At 39.8% G+C, this 24313-nt stretch overlaps 2 protein-coding genes and 1 pseudogene across 2 annotated transcripts in view; 2 read left to right on the top strand and 1 right to left on the bottom strand.

Annotated features, from left to right (window-relative positions):
• LOC130084987 (ras-related C3 botulinum toxin substrate 1-like) overlaps positions 1-3199 on the bottom strand; it is a 36275-nt pseudogene extending 33076 nt beyond the window's left edge.
• The window catches only part of LOC130084985 (small integral membrane protein 10-like protein 2A), a 168588-nt gene that overhangs the window by 72537 nt on the left and 71738 nt on the right, over positions 1-24313 (top strand). The window lies entirely within an intron of this gene.
• LOC130084984 (ras-related C3 botulinum toxin substrate 1-like) lies at positions 11683-22901 on the top strand. The gene is made up of 4 exons (XM_056250524.1): positions 11683-11804; positions 18300-18362; positions 18463-18622; positions 21978-22901. Exons 1-4 carry the CDS (start codon positions 11712-11714, stop codon positions 22106-22108), a joined length of 447 nt encoding a protein of 148 aa, XP_056106499.1. The 5' UTR covers positions 11683-11711; the 3' UTR covers positions 22109-22901.

Here is a 24313-nt window from a genome sequence, read left to right as displayed (position 1 = left end):
CATTGCAGCTAACTATTCCAATATTGACTTAAGATTAAAATAATATGATATTTAGATTAATACTGTAACATTGCACCTTGTTTCTAGGCCGACTGTTTTCTATCCTAAAATGGACACTTTCTTGGAGGAATCTTTAAGCTAATCTAGAAGTAACGAAATGATTTCTATGTTTATATAGGTGTGTGTGTGTGTATTTGAGCAAACACACTCACACTGTGTTTTCTCCAGGAAAGGCATTGGTGGTGTAGCTGATCAGCAGACATGTTTTACCCACAGCTCTGGAATAAGGAAGAACACAGGTAAAGTGAATGACGGTAAACACAAGGCATCGTGACACAGTAACAGTAACAGGTTGAAAAACTAGTCTGTGGACAGAGTCATCAAGATCAAAAGCATTCTCATATATGACTAATCGCTGTAGGGCTGAAATCTCATTTTGTGCCGTTCACTTCCTCATAAAACATTTGTGCATTTGTGCAACCCTTTTAAAATGCAACAAAAAAAGCTGTACACATTAAATTTAAACAAACAAATGTCCTCCACACATAATGCCTCAATTCATTTTATTCTTTCTAAAATTAATCAATGGAATTAATCTATTAACTATGAGAAAAAAAACAGTTGGTAACACTATTTTAATGTATCCTTGTTACACGTTACATGCATTTACTATCGTAATAACTATAAATTATGCATAATTACATGCAACTAAACCAAACCAAACCCTAACTAGGGTTGGGAATCGAGAATCCATTCCAATCCTGGAATCGAATACTTGAGGGCAGGAATCAGATACTTGTTATAAAATAATTGTAATTCCTCTTATTGATTCCTCCTTTGTGAGCATTTCATTGTGACTATAAGGCAGTCAAGCGTGAGGCGACCGCAGGCGTGTGTATCGGTGTACTGGACCCGTGCGGCTCTTAAAGGGACAGCACTGATATTCCTGATGTGTCTCTATAGTAACACTGATCAAACAACACAGCACAGGGAAAATGTGCTCGTAACTTTTGTAACTATATATGTAATGTATAATTAATTTATAAAGTGCAGTGTTATTTTACATTTGATTAGTTTCTGTGCCTGAATCTTAAAACACTGTTTATTTCAGTCGTATCTTTTTGTTGCGTTTATTTGTTCTTTTTTAATTACTGAGTGTTTACTTGTGTTTAATAATGCTTGACGTGTACATTAGTTCGGCTAGTTGTTTTTCTATGGTGTTTATAAACCACAGGCAAACGCTCTTTGTGTAAGACTAAATGTGAATGATATCTAAGTTTTTATTTATTTTTACCTTATTGGAATCGAAATTAGAAATAAATAAGAATCGGAATCCCTATCCTAACCGTTAGAGTTAGTCCATGAAGTAAATTAATATATCTAATTAGTTGTATAATTACACTGTAACCTTTTAAATGTTACATTTACAATTAAATGTTTCAACTATGTAAAGCCTGATGTATAAATAATCAATCTATTTTAAATCGAAGTTTATTGAACCTTTATAAAGAATCTAAAAGAAAATATATATATTAAAAAATTGCATATGCGTTTATGTTTTGTCTAATATTTTTTAAGCTTTTAAGATGCAGTGAGAATATGGAGCGCAAACTGAGCAAGATCATGAAATCTGGTGCAAATGCTGATATTGATGATGAAAATCTGATCGCTTGTATTATAAATCATTGAGATCTTTATTACAGTATATCAGTCGTCGTCATTCTATATCTGCCAATCATGTCTTATACGGTGATATTTGAATGCTTAGTTCTGCCTAAATTCGAAGTTCATCATATAAAGCGATCGAGTCTCTTCAGAAAATTAGGACTAAACCGCTCGTTTCACATGGATTCGTTTTTTACGATCTCTTTATGAACTTTTTGAAGTGTCAAGTAGTTGCTTAGTCTGTCAATGGAGGGACAGAAAACTCAGATTTCATCAAAAATATCTTTATTTCAGTTCCGAAGATGAACGGGTTTGAAACGACATGAGGGGGAGAAATTATTAATGACAGAATTTACATTTTTACCCCTTTAAATTGTGCATCATTTCACTCTTAAAATAATAGAAGAGTTTTCTGAATGTTACGAAGTGTCAAAGAATAATCAGTGGCGTCTTAGTGTTTCAACAAAGTCAAGACAGAAGTAAAAATAAATACGAATCAACAGAATAGAAGTTCGTTCAATTTCAATCCAATTAACAAAAAATAAATAAATAAATAAAAGGAAGTTTAATCAATGCCTTTTAAGAGGCTTGTCATTAAGAGGGAGAGTTATGATTATAAAGCTCTTCAGGCTGATCATAAAATATCAAAGGAGATTGACAAGATGCTTGTTGATTTTGCTTGGAAAAAAAGGAAATTACATTTTAATTACATATTTAATTATCTCTTAAACAAGGTGAAAGAAGTATCTTTAAAACTCCTTCACAGAATATACCCAGCTAAACATTACTTAAACATTATGTATTTGCTTTTATTGTTGGAAATGTTGATGGAAATGTTATATTATAGTGGAAAGATGTTCTTTTACGTATTTTTGTAAACTCCAAAGACAAACAAACCCGCACTTATATTACAATTATTCTTTATTTTAATGGCTACATTTTTCAGGATATTTAACGTTAATATTTTAAAATGAAGTGAATTATTATAGAGTCAATATTACCCTCGAAGAAACAAAAAGCTATTCAGATTGTACAAGCATTTACACCCTCTAAAATATTATTGTTTATATCTCCCTTCCATTTGAATTTTTTAATTGTATTTTTGTTTTGACATTTTCTTCAATAAAAAATAAATAAATAAATAAAACCGTGCGCGTGACGTCACGCAGGAGTCAGGAGTCAACGAGGCCATAAACGCGGTCTAAAGTGGCAGTTCAGTAGGCTTTGAGACACAGTATAAGTCATTATAAGTGAGTAAAGTCCTCTTCAGAGGGACAAAATGTCAGTACCGAGACAGTAAAGTTACTCACCTGTCCCCGACGACCACACACTTGATGGCCTGCATGACTTCAACTCGATATTTACTCTCCCTCCGCGCGAAATTACACACGATCGGTCAAATAAACGACGCCGTTCAAACAACACTTATTGCGACTGGGGATTAAGACGCTTTTGTAGATTAAGTTTTCTTCCTCCTCTCATTCCCACACACAGGAATGAAGTCGAGTAGGAAAGTTTGAAGCCACCACCCAAGACAGGAGCCCAGGTAACACAAGTAACGTTATATTTGATGTGATGTTTACATCTGGAAGACGTATTTTCAGTGTTGGGAAAGTTCATTTTCTACATGAACTAGTTCAAGGTTCAGTTCACAAATTTTAAAATGAACTAGTTCAGTTCATAGTTCATACTTCAAAAAATTAACTAGGTCATAGTTCTTTTTTTTCCATATGTTGCTGCGAGCTTCTTTTTTTATTATTATTACCACAGCCCATTTTATACCACAGACAGCAATTATTATATCGATGGGCAAAGTTTGCACAGAAATGTAAGATTTTTCCCATCCTCGCCGATCTTGTCATAAAACCCGTTGTAGATGAGCAAACACTCTTAAAAATACGTCTTCCAGATGTAAACCTCACATCAAATAGACTTGTGCTATCTGGGAAGTGACTCCTGCAGATTTACAAGGGCACTTCCGCTCGGTTCCCTCCAGAATAAAAGTCCTACAGCTAACACCATAGACTGTAAAAAGGCTAATATCTATCTATCTATCTATCTATCTATCTATCTATCTATCTATCTATCTATCTATCTATCTATCTATCTATCTATCTATTTCTTTTTTTCTTTACAGTACACACACAGTGTTCAAAATGAAGACACATTTATTGAGACACGTTGTAGTTGTCTGTCTGTGAATGGTCTTGTTCAGAATTTCTGTATAAACCTTTTTTTACACTCTTTGGTATAACATATACATTTCATTTTTGTTAAATGTCTAAAATTCAAGTTTACAATATTTTTAATCAGCTTTAGGACAGTGTATATCCATTCAGGGATTCACACAGCTATGCTTTATTTTAAATCTCTTAATTAATATATTATTTTTCAGCAAGGTGGCTTAATTATTTAATATTACTGGGTTTTTTTTTCATTTGATTTGATTTATTTTTTATTTTATTTAACATTAATGTTTATTATTATTATTATTTCAAACTGTACAGAGATGACATTAACGATATAATTTTTTTGTATACAATAAACAAAATGTATCAACAATATGTTCAATGTCATCTGAACTTACAGGATAAGAAAAAAATAACAATGATTTGCTAAAAAAAAAAAGGAAAAATAAGAGAGGATAATAATAATAAAAAAAGACCATGAGGGTAAGATATTATTTTATTTAACATTAATGTTGGGGAACTAAACTACGATCACACTGACGTTTACAGGAAGCTCGAAGGTCGCGAGCGCATCTTGAGCATAGATTGTGAGTAACAGCTTTGGTAACAGCAGGGTGTAGGATGATGATGATGATGATTTCAGCTAATGTGAGATGAGTATGGAACGCGATGGGGGCCAAAAGTCTTTAAACGAAACGCGTGAAATTTGACCGCGTAAACACGCACTGTTTGTCTGCGTTAACGCTGCAATTTTGTACGTGTTTCTTTTGAACGTGTATACACGCACGCACATTCTGGTCGTGTTAAAGCCCAATTTATACTTCTGCGTCGAACTCACGCCGTAGCTACGTCGTAGGCTGTGTGTAGAGCGCGTACCCTTCGCCGTACCCTGACGTGCACCTCTCCAAAAATGTAACAACGCCTCAATACTACGCGTACCACAAGCACTGTGATTGGTCTGCTAGAACCGCTCCCCGGGTTTCACATGCTCCCTCTGCATGTGTAATTGCGCGTCAACGCGGACAACGACGCAGAAGTATAAATGAAAACCAACGCGTGGTCTATAGCGTAGAGGCTCCGGCGTAGGTCCAACGCAGAAGTATAAATCAGCCTGTTCACACCGGGACGAATTTCGCGCGCGATATTCGCCGACGTTTAACGCCTCGTGACTAAACAAAGGGCGCCAATGTGAGTGTGCACACCGACACGAAAAACGCCAGGCGTAAAAGCGTCATTTTTTTAAAAAACGCCTCGGGTTCGTTTTTTTATTTTGACGCACTGCGTCTGACCAATGAGATTGGCGGTTTTGCTCACGTGTCTGGAGCTTCTGAAGTTACAGTAAAACACAACTTGGGGGCGCTCAAACACAAAACGGTCTTGCCGAGCACACATACGTAACGGCGAAGAAGATATACGCCAAGATGCGTCTACACTGCCGTGAAGAAATAAGACGAGGAAGATGCAAGGCCAGATGAATGTAGAGCTGCTGGTCTCGTTGGTGTCAGAACTCGGAACATAAAGAACTATATGACAAACGCGACAGTGACTACATCTAAATCTTTATAAAAGAGAATGTTATGGAGTGGTATTGCAGAGCAAATGAGCGCCATCTAATGTCAGGGAATGAATTTGCATGTTCATCACCAGCGAAAATCGCTTGGGTGTGAACACAAAAAACGCGTTGAAAAACGCTGCCGAATAACGCGCGCCAATATTCGTCCCGGTGTGTACGAGCCTGGCGTCAGTTTTCGTCGCGTTACTTTAGTGCGTGTAAAGACGCACAGTTTTACCATGTTGAGACGACCAATTTGAACGTCTTTCTTAACGCGCACATTCTGTACGTATTGAAGTGTAATATTAGTAAAAAGCAGACTTACATTTAGATGTACATTTTAATCCTTTAGTTTATTGTAGCATTGCTTTACTGACTACTGTGCTAGAGTAAAGTAATGTTACAATTATTCTGTATTCCGGACATCACGGTATTCCGGACACTTGACCTTTTCTCGCAAATTCTATAAATAAAAACTTTCAGGTCACGGCATATATATATATATCCGTGTCATCTTTGCCTCCTCCTCTTTCGATTCCGACCAATCCTATGTTTCCAGAGCCAGTCGTTTCAAAGAAATCAACGTGAGTTTCTAACGTACACCAATGACTGTTCAGAAAATTGCGGGGGGAAGGTTTTCCGGCAGGACAAAAGGAAGAGGGGAGAATACCTCCGTAGAAAACGGCTCTTAAAACATGTTCACCCACCAGAAAATGACAAAAAAAACATTATTATGGTCTTATAAAATAATTATGAGTTACAATTTGCAAATATTTGTACTTTTTTAAGGGATTTAAAAAATTTAAATATTTAAAATTCTTAAATATAACGGTAACGTTAGAATATAATGCTCACATGAGCAATCGTCGATTAAAAGAGTGTATAGACACTTATACAACAAAGTTATGAAGATTAATATGATTATTTTACCAACTTATAGTTGGTAAAAACGTATGTGTTTTACATTAGAAATGACTCCTCCTTAACTGTCCGAAACACAGTGAGTAGAAATTTTCAGCCGTCCGGAACACCGTGAGTTCTCACGGTAATCCGGACACTGCGTCTCCCGGCAGTTTTTTCAAGATTTCTCCAAAATGATTAGTCCAAAATCTGTCAATCAAACTTTGGAACATGTGGAAGGCATGTCCCCAGAGACAGACGAGCCAATCAGGTTTATCTTTCTGCGGATTGATATCTTACGGGACGTTTTACTGTGCAAAGTGTCCGGAATACAGTGAGTCTACGTTACGCCGGAGCCTCCACGCGTTGGTTTTCATTTATACTTCTGCGTCGTTGTCCGCGTTGACGCGCAATTACACATGCAGAGGGAGCATGTGAAACCCGGGGAGCGGTTCTAGCAGACCAATCACAGTGCTTGTGGTACGCGTAGTATTGAGGCGTTGTTACATTTTTGGAGAGGTGCACGTCAGGGTACGGCGAAGGGTACGCGTTCTACACACAGCCTACGACGTAGCTACGGCGTGAGTTCGACGCAGAAGTATAAATTGGGCTTTAACACGACCAGAATGTGCGTGCGTGTATACACGTTCAAAAGAAACACGTACAAAATTGCAGCGTTAACGCGGACAAACAGTGCGTGTTTACGCGGTCAAATTTCACGCGTTTCGTTTAAAGACTTTTGGCCCCCATCGCGTTCCATACTCATCTCACATTAGCTGAAATCATCATCATCATCATCCTACACCCTGCTGTTACCAAAGCTGTTAGGCCCTGTCCCAAATGGCACACTTCATATGCACTTTCGGTCTTGTGGACTTACAATGGCTGCCGCGTGCGCGTGTCCGTTAAGTCCGTGAGACCGCAGTGTGTCCCATTTGTCATTTTTAGATCTCAGAAGGGTGCTCGCGAGCGCCCCCTCTGCGGTCGATTTGCGCCCTTGATGCGCACTTTTGCCGAGCCCGCGCTGATGCGGACTCCACAGCAGACTTCTTCCCGACATTCAAAGCGGCGTTACGTCGCGAAAGTGCGGACTCAGAGGAAGACCGCGAGTGCTAAGGGTTCCATTTGGGACAGGGCCAATCTATGCTCAAGATGCGCTCGCGACCGGATGTTGTCAACTTCTACTTCCTGTAAACGTCAGTGTGATCGTAGTTTAGTTCCCCAACATTAAGTAAGCAATAAGGTACGAGAGGCTGTGCTGTATCGTGAATAAGTAACGGCTGGAGGGCGTTGTTAGGCACGACGCGAAGCGGAGTGCCTGCAACCCCTTCAGCCGTTACTTATTCACGATACAGCACTTGCCTCGAGTACCTTATTGCTTTTATAAAACGGTTGCCACACAATAAAAAATATTAAAGCCGAAAAATATGTATCTATGCAACTTTCATGAAGTAAAATCACTAAAAGCCTGCCTTCCGCTGGAAAAAATAGTCCCGGAACGTGAACAGCAACAGAAGTTACATATATTATTTCGCCAATAGATGGCGGCAAAGACTGTCTTTATGAGTGAGTGAGTGAGTGAGTCTGTAGAGAAGGCTTTTGAAAGGACTCGAACTTGTGATCACGGAGAAGACAGACGCAACTGACAGATGACTAACGTTATGCACGGAAAACCCCATGACTGTTAAAAGGACAAAATATGCAGCGGACATTCAAACGCATTTTTTTATTATGAATATAGGACTGACCTGAAGGAAAATGCTACGTCTACTGTAAATGCAGGTACACTCGCTTACTCGATCTCTCACAATGCTCTGCTCTAGCTTTAAATGAACAATATCAATGAGATGAAACATCTGTTTAAGTTGCTAAGAGTGGTTGCTAGGGGTGTTGTGTAGTGATACATAGAACCGTTGGGTGAAGCGGTCATAGCCGTGTTTTATCGTGAATAAAGCACAGCTATTGACCAATCAGAATCAAGGATTGGAACTAACCGTTTTATAAATTAATTTACTTCATGGACTAACTCTAACGGTTAGGATAGGGATTCCGATTCTTATTTATTTCTAATTTCGATTCCAATAAGGTAAAAATAAATAAAAACTTAGATATCATTCACATTTAGTCTTACACAAAGAGCGTTTGCCTGTGGTTTATAAACACCATAGAAAAACAACTAGCCGAACTAATGTACACGTCAAGCATTATTAAACACAAGTAAACACTCAGTAATTAAAAAAGAACAAATAAACGCAACAAAAAGATACGACTGAAATAAACAGTGTTTTAAGATTCAGGCACAGAAACTAATCAAATGTAAAATAACACTGCACTTTATAAATTAATTATACATTACATATATAGTTACAAAAGTTACGAGCACATTTTCCCTGTGCTGTGTTGTGTGATCAGTGTTACTATAGAGACACATCAGGAGTATCAGTGCTGTCCCTTTAAGAGCCGCACGGGTCCAGTACACTGATACACACGCCTGCGGTCGCCTCACGCTTGACTGCCTTATAGTCACAATGAAATGCTCACAAAGGAGGAATCAATAAGAGGAATTACAATTATTTTATAACAAGTATCTGATTCCTGCCCTCAAGTATTCGATTCCAGGATTGGAATGGATTCTCGATTCCCAACCCTAGTTAGGGTTTGGTTTAGTTGCATGTAATTATGCATAATTTATAGTTATTACGATAGTAAATGCATGTAACGTGTAACAAGGATACATTAAAATAGTGTTACCAACTGTTTTTTTTCTCCTAGTTAATAGATTAATTCCATGTATTCATTTTAGAAAGAATAAAATGAATTGAGGCATTATGTGTGGAGGACATTTGTTTGTTTAAATTTAATGTGTACAGCTTTTTTTGTTGCATTTTAAAAGGGTTGCACAAATGCACAAATGTTTTATGAGGAAGTGAACGGCACAAAATGAGATTTCAGCCCTACAGCGATTAGTCATATATGAGAATGCTTTTGATCTTGATGACTCTGTCCACAGACTAGTTTTTCAACCTGTTACTGTTACTGTGTCACGATGCCTTGTGTTTACCGTCATTCACTTTACCTGTGTTCTTCCTTATTCCAGAGCTGTGGGTAAAACATGTCTGCTGATCAGTTACACCACCAATGCCTTTCCTGGAGAATACATCATCAGAGTGTGAGTGTGCTCAAATATCCCACACACACACATACACACACACACCTATATAAACATAGAAATCATTTCGTTACTTCTAGATTAGCTTAAAGATTCCTCCAAGAAAAAGTGTCCATTTTAGGATAGAAAACAGTCGGCCTAGAAACAAGGTGCAATGTTACAGTATTAATCTAAATATCATATTATTTTAATCTTCAGTCAATATTGGAATAGTTAGCTGCAATGTAACCTGTCCTCGGCCTCCTTCCTTTTTTAAATTCGATCTTTGTGTCCCTGGTTCCTTGTTCAGCCAAGCAATGCTTTTGTTGGTGTTGTTTTTCTTACTTTGAGTATTATATTAAAGGTTCTCTAAGCGATGTCTGGTGACGTCACTTCTTGTTGACGTTTAAAGTATTGTCAAACAAAACGGAGGCTAGCTTGACCCTCCCTCCTCCTCATCCGCGCACTAACCCCCCAAACCCCGCCCCCAAGTCCTTCTTGTCTGTGATTGGCTGGAACTGTTTGTCATGTTTCGTGGAGCGGGTTAGCCCAGCTTGTTTTTGTTGCTATGTGTGGAGCCTGGGCTGTCTACAGAGATCGCGTTTCTTTACAGTGTGTTCAGGGGACAGGCAGCCAGCGGATAGTGAGGAGATGTTTGCTGTATGTGACAAAAAATGTTTTGGCCTAAAAAACGCTCTCTTAGAGCACCTTTAATATAGTGATATTATATTATTATACTTGGATTCCTGTACTTCTAATCATCTATTAGAGCTGCATGATTCTGGTTAAAATTGAGCATCACGATGTTTTGTTTTGTTTAAAACCGAGATCACGATTCTCCCACTATTCTGAACAAAATAACATGCACTTTACTAGAGGTTCTGACACAATTTTACTTTCTGCGGTCTATTTAAAAAAACAACAACATTTAATTAATTTGAATAATTAAAACACATCTTTGGAATGATTCAATGACTCACTCAAATACTTCACTTCATTGCTGGATAAATCTGCGTTTTTAAACTAATCTCTTGAATAAATGATTCGATTGTATTTCTTTAACAGTCACTCGTCGCCACCTACTGGTGTAACGATGTCATTGATCCAATCTTTATTTGAAGCGTTTCGTTTTGCTACCGTAGACATCAGTGTTTATATCCAAAAACTACTTATCTGGAAATATGAATTATTGTATAACAGAAATAATAACTGTGTGGTTGAAAAGACTGTTTAAGCTCTCTCTCTCTCTCTCTCTCTCTCTCACACACACACTCTCACACACACACTCACACACACACACACACACACACACACACACACACACACACACACACACACACACACAGACTGTTTAAGCTGTTTCATACCTATACATGGCAACTGCTCTCTGGGTCAGCGGCAGCAAACTTGAATGTTGGCTGTGATCGCACTAGTCAAAGGTTTAAGATTGTGATCTTTTAACAGTTAATCATGCGGCTCTAACTGGTAAAATGCCCTCCATAAGTAAAATGCTAAAGTCCTCCGAGACTCAATCAGGAAACCTTTTAAATCACAAGATGGGGCTTTTTTAAGTGGGCTGTTCTATCATGCGTTGGCATGAAAGAGAGAGAAACCACATGTGATACCAGATACCAGAGACATGAAAATAGTTTCCATGGGCAACAGGAAATATCCAGTTTAGCGGGCAATATACTGAAATATGTGTTCGAACATTATAGAATTAGAGTGGCCTTTTATTGTGGACAGCCTAAGGCACACCTGTGCAATAATCATGCTGTTTATCTTGATATGCCACACCTGTGAGGTGGATGGATCTCGGCAAAGGAGAAGTGCTCACTAACACAGATTTAGACAGATTTGTGGACAATATTTGAGAGTAATAGGCCTTTTGTGTACATAGAAAAAGTCTTAGATATTTGAGGTTGGCTCATGAAAAATTGGGGCCAAAACAAAAGTGTTGTGTTTATCATTTTGTTCAGTGTACATGTCTTAGAGCAGCTGTGATCCGACCGTTCAAAATGGGGTATTCCAGAGAGATGTGCAATAAAGTATTTTAATGTGAGCATGTAAATAAAGCACTGGGTTGAAAAATGTTTTTGTACTGTGAGTTTTGTAAAGCTGAAAAACCTCCTGTCTTGTTTAGGTTCTGCATTTGTTTACAGTCAGCTTTTTAACCTGGTGATCACTGATAACATCCTAATACTCAGAATTGCATTGCCTTTTAATTGACAGATGTGATCATCGTTCTGCGAATGTGATGGTGGACGGGACGCCAGTGGATCTGGGTCTGTGGGATACAGAAGGACAGGAGGATTTCGACAGGCTCCGCCCCCTGTCCTACCCTCAAACGGTACGATCACACAGCTCACGACTTATACAGTTTTTCACAATTGCTTAGACACTTTTAAACTACAGGGCCGTTAAATACTTGAATCTGATTGGTTGACGAATGTTCGAAGGTGTGCAATTATTTTCAGGGAAACGCACGGCTAAAGTAGTTCCGGCAGGTTTGACCGCATTACAGTTTCCATATCACTGCGCGTAGTTGACTAATAACGAAAAATAGGATACAATTCATAACAAGAATAAAATTAGCAACGGATGCATGGTATTAGATGCGTAAGAAATTAGTCATTAGTCAGTCATTTGATTTTGAGTATCTGCCGATACCGAATCCAGATCCGATACTTCTATAATACATAAAAAAAAAAAAAAAAGAAGAGCGAAAAAACATATCCAGGATGTTCCTTATTTTTTTATTTAATTCACCGTATTTTAACATTCAACAACTCTGTTAACAAACAGGGCACTTCTGTGAGGTAGCTTGAACATGAAGTAATAAATAACATAAATTCTTCACTTTTGGACTTTAGTGCAACAGTCAATATAAAAAAGTCTAATATAAAAACAAATACCACCTCAACTTAAAATACCCGGCAGGCCAGACACGTAAACAAATAAAAAAAAAGTGTATAAAAAAAAAAAAGAGAATATATATATATATACATTAGGGGTGTAACGGTTCACAAAATTAATGGTTCGGTTCGATGCGATACAGTGGTGTCACAGTTCGGTACGTTTTCGATACAGCAAAAAGAAAGAAATGCCAGAGAAATGTCCTATTTATTAAAAGAAAAAATATTTTTAAATAAGTTTGAGTTTTCCTACATCTTGAAACTTTCAGGTTTATAAATGGTCATCACATTAAAAATAACATTTAAATATATATTTATATAATATTTGAGTTTTGAAGTGCTGGAAAAAGATGTGTGAAGTACTTGAAAGCATTTCACTATTCCAGCCAAACTTCCATGGTTACAGTTAGTGTTACTACATTAAATCCATGGTGAATGTTGCTGATCTGTTGACTAAAGTCTATAACTAGATCATTCACGGCACAATGTTTCTCCTGGTTTCCACGTCAGCGCTGTTTGATCTAACAGAGATGCACGGTTAATAACAGAGAAATGTGAATGCTTCTCACTACATCTCGCATGTTATTACTTCAGTGGCGAATTCAAATGTTTTCTTCACTGGATCTTTTAGCGCTGTGTATAACAAGGAGTAGTATGAAGCTGCAGACTCGGAGACCTGCATCTACAGTCCCCCTGCACCCAGAGTCCCGCATTCTCAGACCCCTCGTTTTTCGAGACAGCGCCTCCTATCAAATTGTATCGGATAAACATGTGAAGAACATGTGAAGAACTTAAGCCAAAACGTGAGTAGGCTATCTTCAATTTTATTTAGCGAATCGTAGTAGCCTACTCGTTTGATTTATATTTTAATAAAACTAATTTAGCTCATCGATTCATTTTGGCTCCTGCTATGGGTGGGGGGGCGTCCCATCCCTGTGCGTTAAGCCGACCAGATGAACCAGTTGTTTCCAGTGCTGACGGTCTTGTGCCAGCTGCTCTGCATCCTCCACAGCAACTCCATGTTGTTGGAGGTCGCTCGCAAGGACGTCGAGCCATCGGGTGCGGGGTTTACCTCGTGGTCGTCTCCAGCCTGCGGGCCTCGGATCAAACTGGAGAATGGCTCTCGTCGGATGGTCAGGAGGGAGACGGAGGACATGGCCGAGCCAGCGGGTGCGACGTTGCGCAGCCAGGCAGGATGCTCTGGGCTGGCACGTGCGGGCTCTAAGCACTTGATTGGAAACCCGCTGGGGCCACCTGATGTTCTCGATGGTCCTGAGGGCCCTGCTATCAAAGCCATCTAATCTCGCAGTCAGTGTCTTATTTAAGGGCCAAGTCTCCGAGCCATAAAGCAGGATGGAGAGTACTGCCGAGTTGTAAATCCGGAGCTTCGTCTTGCGTGAGATGGTCTGATGCCGCCAGAGTGGTTTCCAGAGAGACTGCAGGGCTGACGCAGCCAGGGCTCTTCTGCGGGTAATCTCTGGTTTTAGCTCCCCGTTGTCTGTCACTAAGGATCCCAGATACACAAAGCTCTTGACAGGCTCTACAATGTGATTGCCAAGCCGCAGGGAAGTTGGATGAGGTCCGTCACCGACATACATGAACTTGGTTTTTGTCCAGCTCACCTGAAGGCCAAGCTTCTCAGCCTCTTCACTGTATATGCCCAGAGCATCTCTCAGCTGGTTGTAGGACGTGCTGAGCAGGATGGTGTCGTCAGCATACTCCAGGTCAGTCAGGTGGTAACTGCCGAAGGACACTCTGGGGACCCGCTCACACACCCTAGACATCAGATGGTCAATGATGCAGTTGAAGAGGTCAGGAGCAGCCACGCAGCCCTGGCGAACGCCACTGGAGATGGAAAACCAGTCTGAGTCTTTGCCATTGATGCGGACACAGCTCTGAGCGTTGCTATAAAGCAGCTTGAACAGGGCAACGATTTTGGGTGGTGCTCCAAGGGCGTGTAGGATACTCCACAGTGAAGTGTGGCAAACGGTGTCAAAGGCAGCCTTCAGATCTAAGAACCCGATGTAAAGATGGCGATCTTTACGGAATTCATAGGTCTTCTCTATCAGCAAGCGAACGGCGGAGATTTGGTCTGTTGTGGAGCGGTTAGGCATGAAGCCAGCCTGCTGGGGACGGCGGCTGCTTCTGATGGCTGGGAGAGCACGAGTGAGCAAGATCCTGGTAAAGAGCTTGCCGGGGATGGAGAGAAGGGTAATGCCTCTGTGGTTGCCGCAGACTAACCTGTCGCCCTTACGTTTCCAGAAGGGCAAAATGACTCCTCTGGTCCAGTCGCTGGGAAGCCTCTCTGTCTCCCACACCTCATTGAATATGTGGGTAAGCCACTCGATGATGGTTTCACCGCCGGATTTTAGCATCTCAGCGGTTATTGCACAGATGCCGGGGGCTTTCCTGTTGTTAAGTTTTTCCAGAGCGGCTCTGACTTCCTCAGGTGTGACAGGGTCAGTACTGCAGACAGCACTAAGGACTGCAGCATTTGCGGCCGATGAGATGGTGGTATCGGCTGGGGAGGTACCGTGCTGCAGAAGGAGGCTGAAGTGCTCTTTCCAGCGTTCGAGGCAGTTTGCTTCAGTTGCTATAAGGTTGCCATCGGAATCTTTCACCAGGGCTGTCTTGATGCGTGGACCATTACGGGCTTGGCGCAGCAGACTGAAGACCCGGCTCATATTGTTGTTATTGGCCGCGGACTCTAGGTGTTTAGCTTCTGCTTGCCAGAACTTCTCCCTATCCTCGGCTATAGCCACATTGCGCTGGCGGTTCAGTCGCTGATACTCCGCCATGTCGCCTCGGAGCCGGGCCTCACGCCGCCGGTCAATGATGTGGAGTGTCCTCTCCGATATCCAAGGCTTTTTCGGGGAAGGTCGAAAGCATCCGAAGACATTGTGAGCTGACTGGATGACACTTTCCTTGAAGGTCTGCCAGTCGTTCACCTTGTCAATAGTCAGGTTATCAAAGGTGCGGCGGATGGCGCAACTGAATTCTGTGGCGATGTGTGGATCACTGAGTAGGGAGGAGTCGAGGCGAGGCTGAGTCTTAGTGTGCTGGTTGGCTCGCAGCTTTGAGCTGGGCCACCAGCAAGCGATGGTCTGTGTTGCTAAGCTCTGCTCCTCGGTACACGCGGCAGTTGGTGACAAACGGCTTCCAGCGTCGAGAGATGAGGATATGGTCCAGCGCTTTCCTGGTTCTGCCATCTGGGCTGTACCATGTCCAGTGATGGATAAGCTTCCGAGGAAACCAGGTATCAGCAACGCAAAGGTTGTTGTGATGGCAGAGAAGGAGAACCGCCCAATGGCGGTTACCATTGTCGTTTGTGGACCTGTCAGCAAAGGTTGTGCCGACAGGTGAGCCTGTGGACCGATCACTGCTAGACAGAGAGGCGTTGGCATCGGTGAGGATGATGGTGATGTCATGTGGTGAGGCTTGGCCAACAGCCTGATGGAGTTGGTCAAAGAAGGCGTCCTTTGCATCCTCATCAGCGACATCGGTGGGGGCATAAGCAACGATTACTGTCATCTTGCCATGTTGGTGGAGAAAGCGGGCTGACAGTAATCTGTCGCTCAGGGGTGTCCAGTTGATGAGGGATTTGCGGAGGGCCTTTGGGATGGCAAGTGCCACGCCATAAAGGCCTGTCCGTCTCTCGGGGCCACTCCAGAAATAGCAATGGTCGCCTGCTGTTGTTTCGCCATTGCCGTGCCATCGAACTTCACAGAGCCCTGCCAAGGTGATGTTATAGCGGCAGAGCTCTCTGGACAGCAGGGTGGCAGCTCCGGGGCGAAGAAGTGTCTGGACATTCCATGTGGCGACTCGGGTACTGCGGCGAAGGTTTAACCGTACTCGTTGGTCGGGGGCAGGCAGGGGTCCGTTACCGTGTTGGGCTACAACATCGATACAACATATTAATAGTCCATTTAATATCTGTAAAGATAGTTTGCAACAAGATTTGAGCCGTTAATGTATGTTTTTTCGCCCTCTTCCCCCGAAAATATTTTGATAGCTAACGTTAGCCTTTAACCTTGGACTGTTTGTAGATATGTCATAAATGCTGCAGTGATTTTCACTGCCCATTTTGTGCCTCCATATATTTCAAACCCACAAAGTTGTCCAAAGTTCAAAAACATATCAAGGGACACTTCAACAGAGCAGTGCAACATGAAGGTAACATTTGCAAACATCTTTTTTCTTTTTTTTTTCTTTCTTTTTGAAACATCATAAGACATGTGCTATCGGGCCTATACTGTTGTAGGCTATTCCAGGGTACACCATACATCGATGGAGTCGCCCCTGCCGAACCCAGCAACATATCATTTTATGATTATGCAAAGCGACTTATAAATTAGTTTTTTTAATGCAATTGAAGACGAAAAGTAAAGTCACGAACACAGTTTTTTCTTCCTTTTTTCTTTACAGCAAGATGATGTTTAGGTGATCATTAAATAAAGTACAGAATTGTTTATTATTGGTGTTTTGTCTATTCTGACTTGTTTTGCTTCGCATTCAAAATATCAAAAAACAGATTTTGTAATGTTAGCATGGTAATGTTAATTAGACCATTATAGGTTGAACTGAAAGAAAAATTGGAATTTGAATAAAAAAAAAAAACAAAAAAACCATTGTAGCAATATAATATCACATACTATTTTTCAGAAGATAGTTCAATCTGTAATGGTATCCCTTCCATCGCAATGAGGTTTTTTTTGGCACTAAGTATTAATGCATACTCCCACTAAGCATCCATGCATTAAGCAGGGAACGCAAATATTTATTGGATCATTTATTTGGAGACCGTAATATTGCATCCTATTGTTTTTAATTGCATTTGGATAGGCGTGCGCTATACTCTGTGTGCGGGTGTTATACGATCTTTCGAACAGCAGGAGGCGCTGTGTTCGAAAAACGAGGGGTCTGAGAATGCGGGACTCTCGGTGGGGGACTGTAGATGCAGGCTCCGAGTCTGCAGCTTCATAATATTGATAACAAGTGTCGCTTGATAAAGATCGGCTCGCGCTGCACAGATGCTGCTGGTACGAACTGATAAACGGTCCGTGAAGCACAATATAATGAGTAGCGCAGTTTCGTTCCGCTTTCATTACGTTTGCCATTTGATGTTACGCAACGTTGTGGTGGTTGCGCCAGCGCGAATTTTGTCGGCAGGAAAAATGGTCCAAGGAATCGTTCACGTGATCGGATCGGGACATCCCCACTTACAGGCAGTTCTTGCTAAGGAGAAACCGAAACATAAGAGGATTATTGCAGCTGGAACAATCTTCACCATGTGCTTTGATTACTAAATCTAACTCCCTGATTCAGCCAGCAACACCACACTCGACCGCTAGAGGTCCTGATTACTCTACAAGCTCAGAGGGCAGAGCACGCATTAACTGAAGAACTAACTGATGTGACGTCACTTCAAACTAAATCAGGCCACAACAAAGTTCATCACATCAGTTCGTTCTTCGATTAATGTGTTTTTCGACATTGAAACATGAAAACCTATTCTAGTAGATCAAATCAAGAGTTATAAACATAATGGGTCCTCTCTAAATCTTTATTTTGTCCACTTAAATTAACAGTAAGAATGGAAAGATATAATCAAGATAATGACTAAATTTACTGTTACATTAACTTTATATCGGTAATGTATGCAACCACACATTTTTTAATGATTAACTAATAGCATTTTGCATTCATGTTTTGTCTCCTGTGTGTTTTTAATATTATCATACGTTTCTTCGAGTGTTCATTGTCACTTCAATGCAACAGCACTTCAAATGTCAGTGTCTTGCACAATTCTGGCAGTAACACATACCATAAAGAGCACGTGCATATGAACGGTGTTAGTTTAATGCTCTGTAAATAGTGTGAACACATCTGTATATCTCCATTGGTACATCCCGAATGCTTTTGTCCCATAGGACGTGTTTCTCATCTGCTTCTCCCTTGTGAGTCCTGCCTCTTTCGAGAACGTCCGTGAAAAGGTGAGCGCTTTCTCCTTCAGAGTACGAGGTAAAACCAACCTAGCAGACGTTGTTACCAGTGCTGGATGTTGTGATAATGTGAAATGCCGTGTGTGTTAAGTGGTATCCAGAAGTGAGACACCACTGTCCAGCCACTCCGATCATCCTGGTGGGAACCAAGCTTGATCTGAGAGACGATAAGGACACCATCGAGAAGCTGAAGGAGAAGAAACTCACGCCCATCACGTATCCTCAGGGCCTGGCCATGGCCAAAGAGATCGGTAGGTGCTTAAACACGCCGCCAAAACACTTCAGTGGACGACTTTAGTAGTGCCTTTCACCTTAAAGGTGCTGTATATCTTTTGTTTTCTGTACTAAAGCATACAAATACAGATATTAGGGAAACCAGAGTTTCCGCTAGAAAAAAATGTTGCTGGTCAAAGTGACCGGCAGAGGTTTCGTTTAACGGACATTTTGATGATATGCCGGTCAAATATCGCCTCTTAATTAGTCAAGTTGAGGAAAACTGGAGGCAGGCTATGTAACTTAAAAAATGACATAATCAGGCCGTATAGAACATGCAACATGTTATTATTAGCCTAACTTTCATATAGACGGAAATAGTGGTTTCACTTCACACACATTCACTTTTTGAAACATTGAGGCACGGATGTACCTAATACAAATAAATAAACATCTCCAGTTAACTAGCAGATCATTCATTTAGTTCGCTAATAAATAAGAGATCTAGCGCTAAAATCAGTTGTTTTTGGAATCAAGCTGAGCGCTCGTGTCCGCTGCAATCAGTTGCATGGACGACGCGCTGCGCGAGTTGCGCAATCTTCACTCGGACGCGCGTTTCAATCTATCGCCGTTGCGGACAGGCGAATAGAGCAGCACAGGCGAAGCACAGGCGAAGCACAGGCGAAGCACTGCTACTTGGGCGCAGATATATCGCGCAACACCTGAAATAAAGCTTGCCACAAAGAACCGGCGAAAGTAATGATTATGCATGAAACATTTGAATTGTTGATAAATTGATAAAGTTGACGATGCAGACTCGCCATCTTCGCAGTAGTGAACGCGCCTAGAGAGAGAAAAGCACACTTCATATTGTCCACTATATTTGCTTCTTATTTATTAATCCAGGCAAATTTGTTGATGAAACATTGATTAAAATGAAGATACAATTTATACAAAACGAAATAAACTTTAAAGAAAGGCTTTCTACAAAACAAAACTAAATAAGTGGCCAAAATCTGACCCATTCCAAATGTTTTCCGATATATTGGTCATCTTATGATCCTATCTTACTCATCAACATAGATGAAATAAAAAAATAATAACATTCTATTAGGCCTATTTATAAATATGAAACGTATGTTTAAGTTTTTTAACTTATAATAAGCGTCACACCGCTCCGCTTTGCTCATGCTCTGGTGTGTAGTCTAATGCATGTGTGCGTGCATGTGGTGGAGGGGTGCGATTTTCGAATAATAATCAACCCAGCGAACTTCGGATATTATTTTTGCTTGGAAATTTCGTTTTGTATAAATTGTATCTTAATTTTAATCAATGTTTCATCAACAAATTTGCCTGGATTAATAAATAAGAAGCAAATATAGTGGACAATATAATCAGGACACGCCAGAGGCGCCGGCGCGTGCACACTTCTCTCTATAGGCGCGCGCGTTCACTACTGCGAAGATGGCGAGTCTGCATCGTCAACTTGATCAATTTATCAACTTTATCAATAATTCAAATGTTTCATGCATAATCATTACTTTCGCCGGTTATTTGTGGCAAGCTTTATTTCAGGTGTTGCGTGATATCTCTGCGCCCAGTGCTTCGCCTGTGCTTCCAAAAATGCATTTGCCCACCTATCTAAATGTAGGGGAGACCGTGAATAACCCCAATTTAAAATAAAAAAACGGTGGAGTGTTCCTTTAAGGCTAGCCTGCCTGGACCTGGCCATATCTGAAACGTCTCACTCAATCGTTCGTTGTTTAGGTCTATATTACAGCCGTTCTAGGTGTACGCTTTATTTGAAATGCAGCATGCGATGTTGTTTAATAACTTTCAAACGGTAGAGCCTGTTCCTTTATAACATATAGCCAAAGGTCGGTGTATTTTTGCTTTATACATTTTAGGCTTATTCTCAAATTCAGATTGTGTTAGGGGGGCGGGATTATTACGCAATTTTAATCTGCCAATTTGACCGGAGAGATTTAATTTTGTCGGACATTTCATTTTTTTCCCGGCCAATGTCCGGTAATTACCGGACAACGGAAACCCTGAGGGAAACATGCTGAGTTCACAATAGGGCTGCACGATATTGAATAAAAATGGGATAACTCATTAGATACGATAATGATACGATACGATAATGCTTAAAAAGTGTGTAAAGTAAACTTAAATTATCTTTAAAATATATTAAAAATGTTATAACCTACATACGCGTTTCACATTCTTTTTGTGACCAGAAAACATCCCTACAACTTGAAACAAAACTCAAAGTGTTTTACAGCAGTGTTTTACTGAATCATAAGAAGTATTTTAACATCAGTGTAAACAACGGGGTTTCAGGAAGGAATATCATAATTTATTATTGCCACTCTAAACATTGTAAAAACAGTTAAAAAAACTTAAATAATGATTACATTCAAATGTATTGCACCTAAAAGTGAAATAAAAACTGTACTGTACTTAAAATATGAAGTAAAAAAAAGTACTGTACTTAATAAAAAAAAATTAACACAGGCTGTGTATTATTCATATTTAACATTTTTACACGTACATTCAACATATCCTGGCTGACCCCCGTGAAGGTGACCGTTATTTATCACTTTATTGCGTCCATGGTGACGCACATTGCTTGTCACATGACACAATAGCGCTGAATGACTGTTGGTCTGCTTCTATTTCCATTTTTATTCAAAATATTCACAAAATTGTTAGCTATGGCATGAAATATCTGATATTGTCAAATATGTGCAAGTGGAGGTGTTCTGTTGTTTAAACGCCTGTATAACGATCGCGTTAGTTGAGCTGTATCCGTGATGGGTGCCGCCGCCAACAAGTGAGTTCCTCAACTTCTCCCGAAATACATGAAACTAAGTGGCTGGTGAACTGGCAGAAGAATAGAGTTAACTTTAAAGTTACTCACACAATGTGTATCTGATATGAATAAAACGTGTCGTCTAATTATAATGGAAATTATTATTATTGCCGCTTCCATAGACATCAGTGTGTATTTCACAAATTCTAAATTAGTGGGCGACCGATATTGTTTTTTTGATGGCCGATGCAGATATCTTAGAGAGCAGGGCGGCCGATATAAAGCCGATATATATATATATTTATATAAAATATTTATTTTAGTCAATATTTAATAAATTATAAATAAATTAGAAAAAGCATGCTTATACTTTAGATGGCAACCTCTTGAATCTGCAATCCTATTATAGTATTTTTCATAAATAAAGTATTTAATTGTTTAAAAATATATCAATATGTGAATAAAAAGGAAGTAAACACTGTAACGGCACTGAGTAATCTGGTAATTTCGTGAAAATGAAGTATCTTTGAAGATGTTTATCCTGAACCAGTGCTTGTGTGTGTGTGTGTGTGTGTCAGGGGCGGTGAAGTACCTGGAGTGCTCGGCGCTCACACAGCGCGGGCTGAAGACGGTGTTCGACGAGGCCATCCGGGCCGTGCTGTGCCCCCCGCCGGTCAAGAAGAGGGGCAGAAAATGCTCACTTCTCTAGAGACTGACGCCACCCAAACTGTGTTTCTGAAGGAGAAACGAGACCCGGCTTTCATCTCTCAACTTTTCCTCCATCGTAATCACCAGTACAACTTTACTCACTTCACAAAATATGTAGTAAAACATTGATCCCCGTCTCCCTTAGACAAACACGTGCTATTGGACGAGCTGTGGCCTTTGACTAACGGATATTAACTCTTTTTTTAAAGACGGTTAACAGTGTCCTGAAGTTGGTTCCTTCCATTGAGAACCCATAATGTTTGTTTACAGTCTTTGTTTGAGAGAGAAATGAAGATCTGGCCAAATAGCACTACATTAGCATACACCACATTTCTTGCTTTTTAACCCCTAAAGAGCTGCAACCATTTGGCTAACCATTGGCTACTGTGAAGCCAGGGATATTGAATGAAAGAGTTATTGGTGAATCGTGAGGATCAGTAAATGGAGGATGAGGCGTCCGGACAGATTTTTATATATCTTCATTATGGGGTTATGTGCACACTATTTGCCATTTGTTTTGGGGGGCTATAATGTAATTTAAGGCACAAAAACACGCCGCATCACGTCACTTCCGAATTTTAGAAATCATGTTTTGCATAAAAAAAATGAAGCTTGTATTTTTAGGACCATTTTCATCACAATATACGGTAATTTTAAAGTTCTTTTTGAATTAAAGTACAACCAATATTACCAGTGGTTGATGAATAATTATAATAATATATTTTTCTATTAAAGTAACTAGTTTTTTTTTTTTATATGAGGACTTTGATTGTGGAAAATGGGCTTAATTGCAACTACAATAAATATGCAAAACCATAAATATGTACAGTGATCCTAAAACTAGGCTTCATTTTATTTACTCAAAGTATATTTTCCATATTTTCTTTATTTTCGGGGAAATTCACGTGTTTTGTCGGAGGATATCAGCGTCTGAAATATCTAATTTAGTGTCAATCTCAATATATATTGTTAAATCAACACCTTGATGCTTTTTGGGCATTTAAAAATTCACCTTACAGCCATATATATATATATATATATTTATATATAAAAACAAATTTTTAGAAACTTTTTCTTTTTGACACTTTTATATGTGCTAATGTTACAGAAAGCAACAGACTACTGTCAGATCGTACACTACAGGAATTGGTTCACGTGAAGTCGGTTTATTCCCATTACACTCATACGTTGAACAGTTCTTATACCATGGTCTGGGTGAATACTCGATTCTGATTGGCTGCAGGGTGTCCGTTAAAAAGTGATAGAGGAGACTCTCTCAACCAACAACGAACGGAACCACCAACAACTCTTCCGACTTCCTCCCTTCTCCTGGGTGCTCAACGTGGCCTCAGCAGGGCCTTGACCAAACCTCATGTGCTCATGGAGAAAGATAACTTTCAAACAACTTCCACTTGCCCCTACCGGAACCCTCAACAACTTCAATTTTCCACAACTTCAAGAATTGTTCCCACTACAAATGGAAGTATTCAATTCAATGAAATGTGAAAATGAAATGCTGTTGGTTCTTCTCATAGTTAGATGGATCTTCTCCATCGTTACCTCATTCCATCTCTCACTCCTTTTTCCTACACATGTATTTATGTATGTTTGTTTAGTTTATTCATGTTTATGATTTAGTTAATAAAACTTGTGCACTTTATGTATTTGGTTCTGATTCACTGCTTGCAAACACTGTCTCTTTTACGATCTTGATCTTGCTACAGCCTCAAAGCGCTGTACATGCTAAGAAATAATTATTTACCCTATTACCTAGATTATTTACCTAAAGATACCCTTTTCTTAGAATAAATGAATAATCAAAAGAGTTCGTTGGACGAACTGATTAATTGATTGTAATATTAATTTAGCCATGTCAAGATAATTCAATTAACTGACCCAAATATTCATAATTAATCATAACAAGTTATTATTGATTATTAATATTTCCCAGAGCTAAATTCCTTACACCTTTAATAATTAAAGGTTAAAAATAAACATATTGCATTTGGTACATTATTGTTATATTGATAATAATAATAATATTTCATTTATGTTTGATATTATTAAACAGTAATTAGGCAATTTTATCACTGATTATTGTAATGCAGTCTTTGGTCACCTTGTTATTGAGGAACTCCCCAAAATCTCAACAAATTGTACCAATCCTTACATGTTACACCAGGTTAATCCATCATCACAAGTGGAG

Source organism: Rhinichthys klamathensis, unplaced genomic scaffold (assembly GCF_029890125.1).
Source record: "Rhinichthys klamathensis goyatoka isolate OS25496 unplaced genomic scaffold, OSU_Roscu_1.1 h1tg000070l_1, whole genome shotgun sequence".
Classification (NCBI taxonomy): domain Eukaryota; kingdom Metazoa; phylum Chordata; class Actinopteri; order Cypriniformes; family Leuciscidae; genus Rhinichthys; species Rhinichthys klamathensis.
The sequence above is the reverse complement of the archived record's forward strand: the minus strand, read 5'-3'. Positions and strand labels throughout refer to the sequence as shown.

What these genes read in the sequence shown, in the direction of transcription:
- LOC130084984 (XM_056250524.1), top strand. Translation starts at nt 11,712, where the DNA reads ATGGTGGACGGGACGCCAGTGGATCTGGGTCTGTGGGATACAGAAGGA. An exon ending in TCGAGAACGTCCGTGAAAAG is followed by an intron (nt 18,363 to 18,462) that starts GTGAGCGCTTTC and finishes GTGTGTGTTAAG; the next exon opens with TGGTATCCAGAAGTGAGACA. An exon ending in GGCCATGGCCAAAGAGATCG is followed by an intron (nt 18,623 to 21,977) that starts GTAGGTGCTTAA and finishes TGTGTGTGTCAG; the next exon opens with GGGCGGTGAAGTACCTGGAG.